General features: G+C 41.7%; 1 protein-coding gene across 1 annotated transcript in view; it reads right to left on the bottom strand.

Moving 5' to 3' along the window:
• Positions 1-3,500: 3,500 nt before the first annotated feature.
• The window catches only part of MANBA (mannosidase beta), a 138,466-nt gene continuing 133,809 nt past the window's right edge, over positions 3,501-8,157 (bottom strand). The window contains exons 16-17 of the mRNA XM_050791912.1: positions 7,736-7,993; positions 3,501-4,955 (exon numbers count right to left, since the gene is read on the bottom strand). Coding sequence (XP_050647869.1) covers positions 4,731-4,955; positions 7,736-7,993 — 483 coding nt within the window. The 3' untranslated portion in view covers positions 3,501-4,730. The remainder of the gene's footprint in view (positions 4,956-7,735; positions 7,994-8,157) is intronic.

Below are 8,157 nucleotides of genomic sequence, written 5' to 3'. Positions count from 1 at the left end.
TAGCAGCTAAACATCTCTGACACCCCGCGTCAAAAATGTTTCTTTAAGGTCACCAAAAAGAGGCTGCAGCAGCTCCAAGTGTTCCAGGCCCTCAAGTAACTTCTCAATTTTACCCAACGGCAGAGAGTTTCACCTCAGGTCTATCTCTTATCAGGCAGGGAAACCTTCCCCCAGAAACCCCACATTAGACATCAACTTATGATTCATTCTTGAAATGTGTCATGGGCCTAACCCTACCTCAATCACTGGCAAAGGGGACTAGGATTAGAATAACAAATTATGATTCAGTCTCTGAGGCTGGACACGGCCACCTCTATTAGCAGAGAGGAGGAGGATCTGGCTGTGAGGTGGCCGGCCAACAGTGTCTGCTCCGACGACTGGCAGTGGACCAGTAAATTTCACAAAACCGACAAAAAGTAACAGGAACAGAATCAGAACAAGAGGGTTGTTCCCACCTAAATGATGAGGCAGGGCTGAGTGCTAGCTCCCAAACAGAAATGTTCGTGAGCCGGAATGTCTCATTTCCTGAGAGTTGTAGGTAACTTAGGTGTTGTTATAATCATGTGTACTTGATCACTGCATAGCATGATGTGGCACACGGGGGAGCTCAATACATTTTGTTTAAAGACAGAGACCAACCTAAGGGGTTAAGCAAACTTTTGTTTCACGGCAAGATTCGGTAACCCGTGTCTACAGAAATAAGGAGAGATATTTATAAAACATGAAAGAGTGATGCATTGCTCTTCTCTTTGCTAAGCTCATTCACTGGCCCCATTCAAGGACTTAAAGATGTCTTGGCAGGTTAGTTCACCCCCAGCTTGTGGACCACAGACTCAGAGCCCCAACTAGCTAACCGGCTGATTTTGTGCTTTTCTTTCCTTATGTATTAATTACAACAAAGGTTTTTAAAGACTCATTTCTCAACTGAAATTTTTTCACTTACTTTTTACCATAAACTTTCCAAAAAGCTTCCCTAAAGTATCGAACAAGATGGTGCCTTATCTAATGTTGCTCCCCTGTGGCCGTCACATTAACCTTAAGGACTCATCACCAGCTGGAATTGCCTCGTTCACTGGCTTAGTGACTCTTTCCCCTACAATAGATGGTCCATGAGAACTAGGACTTGTCTGCCTTTTTCACTGCCATACCCCCAGTGACAAGGACAACGCCTGCTCAGAGTGGCCTGCAATACATGCTTGATAAATGAATGACTAAATCCTTAAGTTAAACAGTGTCTAGGGGCAGAATATAAACCTGTTTTAACACCTGTTTTGCCAGTGATTTTAAGGTTTGTATGCTACTCTGGTTCATGCCTCTAATAAATCAATTAGAAAACAAGATTTCTCCCATTCACTTGGAAATATAACTGTCTTTTCTGCATAACCCTTTTAATTGCATGTGCTTATTGAATTAATAAGATTGCATTCAGTCAAGCCAGACTCTGGGGATGTTTTCAAATGCTTTGAATTTCTCACACAGACAATACCTACCTGCTTTTCTCCCTAAATCTTACCAAGCTGGAAAATAAGTTTCATATCTGAGAGCCAGAGATAGCCCAAGAGAATATTCTTTCTATCTCAGGTCTTTGTCACTTTAGGAATGTTAGGGAAACATATCTTTATTTCTTCTGCACTCTAGTTCACCTTCATTCCAACAGAGAACAAAATCTTTCTATTTATTTTCCAAGTGACTTCTCATGGTTTGAAAATGTCTCACATTGAAAAGTCAAGTAAGGAAAACAAGAGAGAGAGAATAAGAAGAGTTATCGTGACTGTGAATGAGAAAATTATGATTTTTATTGTTCTCTCTGTTCTGAAATGGGAAGATAGAATCCTGGGAACTGATCTCTCTTCACCCCACTCTCTCTGGAATGTGCTTTGCAAGAGCATGACAGTAGGACCTGGTTCTGGTCTTTTTATCCTATTATTCGCACAGCTAAGGATATGGTTTAGATATATGTCCCCACCCAAATGTCATGTTGAAATGTAATCCCCAGTGTTGAAAGCGGGGCCTGCTGAAAGGTGTCTGGATCATAGGCACAGATCCCCTTGGTGATAAATGAGCTCTCGCTCTGAGTTCACAGGCGATCTGGTGGTTTAAAAGTGTGTGGCACCTCCCACCCACTCTCTCTCACTTGCTCCTGCTTTCGCCATATGACATGCTTGTCCCTGCTTCACCTTCTGCCCTGATTGTAAACTTCCAAGGCTTCATCAGAAGCCAAGCAGATGCCCGGTGCAATGCTTCCTGTACAACCTGCAGAACTGTGAGCCAATTAAACCTCGTTTCCTTATAAATTGCCCAGTCTCAGGTACAGCAATGCCAGAATGGACGAATACAACCACTAACAGAAAAACCCTATCAGAATCTCAAAGCCAAGAGTAAGTGCATCAGACTGTATTCCTGCATGGTGAGATATATCCATGAAAAAAGTAAAAAATGGCTAACTGTACTGCCACACATGAACTGTGGAAGAATGTTTGGGCTATTACTATTCCTTAATGGGAATAATACGTATACGGCACATTTCTTTTCTTTTAGAAGCTGGTGTCAGCATATATTTATGTCCTTTAATTTATTCTTCCCTTACAAATTATTCTTTTCTGGTATTATTTTCAGAAAGAATTTGCTGTAAGAACTTACCATTTGCCTCTCTTCACTTCATTTTTACTATTGCTTTCTGTACTAACTGGGTGATAATGAATGTGATGTTAAAAAGTACAATCACCATATACTTAGCATTTTAATTTGTTCCAGACCCTATTTGTTAAGGCCTCACAACTACCTTTGAAGGTGAGGGATCATTAGTTCCATTTTACAGAGGTGGAAACTACAGTTCAAAAGGTTGAATTGTTGCCCAAGGTCACACAGTCAGAAGCTTCAGAACCTGGATTTGAATCTAGAGACTGTGACTGGAAGCCTCACCCTCTGCAGGACACCAAGCTCAGGCCCAGGATGGTGCTTCCATTACAGAGCGTCACTATGTGCCAATGTGGGGCCCAGTCCTTGAGCTAAATTATTTTATTTATTCTTCAAAACAAACTTACAAGGTGGGTGTTACCACTCCCATTTAGCCACAAGAAAACTGAGCACAGGAAGTTAAATAACTTGATTCAGGTTATAGAACTAGGAAGGGTGAACTACAAAGTATACTCTGGCCCATCAGCTTGAAAGCCCTTTCTCAGGGCTCCTGGCAGAACACGAACAGGTGTGAAGAAGAGCAGACCTCCCCGCCCGCAGCAACGCTTTGCTAAAACGGGATTTGCAAGAGTCATAAGAACATGATATAATATTTATCAAGTAAGACTCTATGGAGTCCCAGCCCTAAGTCCTAGTCCCCTCGATAAGGCTGTGTGTGTGTGTGTGTGTGAACATATAAAATAAAGATACTCTTAGATACTGAAGGAGAAGACTGGATTGTCTGTAGCTACTTTTAGAGTCACTGAACATAATGCTTCTCATTTTTCAACCAAAACCACTAATAATACCTTAGTTTTAAAGCCAGACACTCCTTGCTGGTCCGTTCTATAACCATTTACATGACTGTGTCCAGAGAAGACCTTTCACATGTCTTAGTTTAGATTCTTCAAACTCGCCCAGTTTACCAAGCAGAATAATAACTACAGCTAAATGGAAATTAGGGCCCAGCACAGTATTGGGCAAAATTGAATATTTATAGAATGGTTAAATAAGCCACAGATGAAATATCAAGTTGTCAATGTAATTTATGTAACTTTTATTTTCATATAATTTCACACGCACAGAAAAATACCCATATACCTTTACCCAAATAGCTACTCATTAACGTTTTGCCTCATTTGCTTTATCATCAATGTAATTTTATAAACAGAATAATGTATAATAAGACAATTCCATAGCAATTTATAATTAGCCAATAAAAATAAAATGATTTAAACTCAAGCTAAAAGGAACACCATTTTGCTGCCAGGGCCAACAAGTTTAAATCCAATTCGCAGGCTTTGCATTGGAAAGCATATTGGATTTAGCCAAGTCTAAAGCCCACATGGGTGATGACCAATGTCAGAACCCCTAGAAATTTCCAGTGATCTCAGTGACATTCATTTCCATGTGAGCACACTTTTCAAAGGAAGATCACTCTAACAGCCTTTAAAAAAAGAAGTTGTTGTTAAAGCAATATCTTACAACAAAACCCATAAATGAAAAAATTGTCCTACCCCAAACAGTAATCAAATAGCAACAATAAACCTCCTAAATTGTCTATCAATATGGCTACCACCACGAAATCTCTGTTGTAGCACTTCAATCGCCATTCCCCCTGAAATAATAACAAAGCACTTCATTTGTGTATTCAGTATTCCCCAAAGCTAACTATGAAAGACCTACATCACCTCAAAACCTTCCGTTTGGTTCCATAGATCCTGCCATGTCACATTCTTGTAACCAGCTGCAGGGCCATCTTGTTATAACTGGTTCAGGTCCTGCTAAAGCTGAAAGGTGAAGGGCTAAAAACACGGTCCTGGCAGAGATTCCAGGACACCCCGGCACAGGCTTGTTTGAGGACATTGCCTGGATAAACAGGCTCCCCTGAAAGTGTTCAGTGTACAACTCTTCGCAGAGCAATCGCTCAGATGGGTGGCGGCACACAGACATGTCCCTTGGCTTCTCTCCTTGTCTCTGTTCCCTTCCTCTCCAGCCAGTGCTTTAGAAACGCTTTATTCCCATTGTCCACTGAAAATACAACCTAGATTCCTTCAGTAAATATCTGTTAGGGAGGTTACATGAAAAGATTGCTCCAACTCACTCTTGCTGGTGGGCTCCCAAGGGTAAAATAATATAGTTCGTGTCTTCTCAGTCATGAGGAAACCGTTGTCACTAAATCTCCCTGGGATGCTGCCTACATCCAACCAGACAAAGGGAGCGACAGCTGAGGTCTCCAGATCAAAAACAAATATGTCACCTTGCTGAGAGATGATGGCCTGAAAAAGAAAAAAAAAAAATGAATGAAGTGAAGGATGAGGGAAGAGTGATACAGTCTGTATAAGTTCCTGGAAACATTTATGTGGGCCTAATAAGGAGTGCATTGCCCACAACTTTGGTTCTACAACTGCTACAGTGCAGTTTCAAACACATAACAATACATGGAAAATGACTATAGGCTATGGAAAGTTACCAAATTATAATCACAAACCAAGGAAATACATCATCTCCAATCATTAAGGAGAATATTTCACAAGAAGCTCAAAGCTCTACATCTTTTACAGTTTTTCTCAGCGTATCATCAAGAGAGCAACATTTTTACATACAGCCTGGGTGGTTTTAATGACTTTCTAAGGATATATCTGGACCTAGCTACAGAGCCCAACTGTGGAGCTTACATTCGAGTCTTCTGAAAAGATCCAGAAATCTAGAAAGCCCATTGCCAGAAATTTACAAAAGCTCTACCATTAGAGCTTCTCTCTTTTATTGCATTGTTAAGTCACATTATTGGTTTTTTTTTTACATGTGTGAATTCCACAAAATAGCAGCAAAAAGAGAGAGTGCAATTTAAATCGTGTCAGCTCCATTCCACTTAATTAGTCGAATAGCATATGCCCACAGTGAGGATGCGCTGCTCCCCAGGGGAGGCGGGGCGCGGTTTGCAAGCGTCTCTTAGTGTGAGCACGGAGCTGAGTGCAACCTGGTTTCTTAATGTGTGCATTTGTGATGCAACATCTCAGTCTTACATAATATGTTATGTGTGACATAAAGAATTTCAAAGGGCCTTTTTTTTTTTTTTTTTTTTTTTGAGACGGAGTCTGGCTCTGTCACCCAGGCTGGAGTGCAGTGGAGCGATCTTGGCTCACGGCAAGCTCTGCCTCCTGGGTTCATGCCATTCTCCTGCCTCAGCTCCAAAGTAGATGGGACTACCGGAGCCCACCACCACACCTGGCTAATTTTTTGTATTTTTTTAATAGAGATGGGGTTTCACCGTATTAGCCAGGATGGTCTCGATTTCCTGACCTCGTGATCCGCCCGCCTCGGCCTCCCACAGTGCTGGGATTACAGGCCTGAGCCACCGTGCCCGGCCCATTTTCACTATATATAATTTAGCCTCACATATTTGTGTAATATGTTATCATTCAGGGTTCTGAGTTATAAACAAGGAAACCTATATTGATAGAAGCAGAAAAGAAGCTTAATAAAGTGCATCGGGTAGCTCTTCAGCATCAGAGATTCAGGCTTGAATTTAGATGGCAAATTCCCAGATCATACCGCCCAGCTGTTCCAGTGAAGGTCCTAAAGCAGCCACAGGAACAAGGTCCATGTGGCTCATGCTAGCCTGCCCAGGAAGCTGCGAGGGTAGCATCAGCTTCTGCTGCTGGAAGACCAAGGCCGAAAGAGATGCTGGTGCCATGCTCACGCTGGTTATCTTCTTGGGACTGGAAATCTCCTCTCTGTATGTCTGACTGCAGAGCCTGGGGTTCAAGCTTGTACCCTGGCTTCAGGGAGAGGGGGAGAACAAGTTTCTGGCATCTCCCTTGAGAAAAGAAGCCAAGTGCCTAGTCTATATTAACCCCGAAATAAACATTAACTAACATGATTATTACTATCATTTTATCTCTTTAAGAAGGACAAGCCTCACTGAAATCAAAATGAGGTAGAACAAAGAAAGAGCCCTGCTTTTCTCCCACCCCAATTTCCCATCTCAAGGTAATGAAGGCCTAACTCAGGAAAGAAAACAATCTTGTTTTCAAAATCATAAGTTTAGAGACTGCAAATTCATCCAGTACATAAATTTTTTTCTTTTTTGGAAAAACAATATGTAAGTCATTTTCTTCGATAACGTGGATTTTATTATGTGACTATAGAAAGAAGGTATGTTTTCAGTTGTTAGGCCTCTTTCAAATGAAAGACAAGAATTAGGTGTTTTTATATGATTATTTCTAAATGAAATGTAGAAAATCCTTCTCTATGAAGTTAAAGTGTAAAACAAATTTTAAATTTTCTAAAAACAGAGAATATAACTTTCTAGAAAGGTATTTCCTGAGTGTCCAGAAGATAGGATAACAAAATTTAAAAACATATAAACGTACATATATTTCCAATTGCTATGTGTAGGGGAGAAGGAAGGAAAGGTTTTCAAACTACTAGACAACTTCCAAATTCTCCAGCTGCACAATTTTTATAACACCACATCCTGATCATCCCATTTTTATATCTTGGCAATTATAAAAAGATTTGGTGATTTAGCTACTTTGAAGCAATAAATCAAAGAGACTAGAGTGAATATTAATAGACTCTACTTAAAATTAGACTGCGTCAGCTGGGCTCCAATGCTTCCCAGCTACAGGACCTCAAGCTCATCACTTAACCTCCTAAACTGGCTTCCTCACTTATAAAATGCAGATGATAATGCCTGGAGCTGTGGTGAAAGTCAGAGACTAGGGAGTGAAGCACCTAGAACAGAGCCTGGAACCTAGTAGACATGCAGGCAGTGGTGATGACTCGAGCCTCCTCTCCCTCGCTGCACCTGCCCACTAAGGAGTGATGGGACAAATGAGTGGTGGTCACCAGCAACTCTGACAAATCCTGGATTAGAAATAGAAATCATTTGGTGTTTGCTTTTAGTGGGAAGAGGCCAATCTTCCCCCAGGCCTCAGAGAAACCCAGCATCAAGGGGGAGACATGCAAATCTCAGGATGCAAGGAGCTGGCCCAAGAGCAGGAGAGCCCCACAAGGCCACAGTTCCCTGCCCTCCGCCATGACCTGTGCTTACAGTGATCTGCGCCTTGCAGAGCCCTAGAGCCTCCTTCAGTGAGGACAGGAAGTGGTAGTTGGTCGGGCTCAGGAGTTCATGGTCCGCTGAAAGGTAAAAGGAAACCACACAGCTTTCCCGTGTGCAATTCCCACATCTCCTCAGCAATTCAGACACTGGCTCCTCATAGAGGCGGACAGCCTCTCCTCCTTTCATCACCAAATGTTCAGTCACACAGGAGCACACGGGCTCCAGGGAGCTCCACGTATGGACTCTCACCTGGGGAGAAATAAAACAGAATAAAAACAGGCATTCTTGGTTGCTGTGTTTTTAAGGAACAATAGTAGTAATAATTGCTGCAAGTCAGGGTAGCAGAAATGGTTAAGAGACTATGAAACCTGAGTGTTAATCCAAGTCCTGCAAAATGCTAGCTATATGACTTT

This window comes from Macaca thibetana, chromosome 5, assembly GCF_024542745.1.
Source record: "Macaca thibetana thibetana isolate TM-01 chromosome 5, ASM2454274v1, whole genome shotgun sequence".
NCBI classification, from domain to species: domain Eukaryota; kingdom Metazoa; phylum Chordata; class Mammalia; order Primates; family Cercopithecidae; genus Macaca; species Macaca thibetana.
The sequence above is the reverse complement of the archived record's forward strand: the minus strand, read 5'-3'. Positions and strand labels throughout refer to the sequence as shown.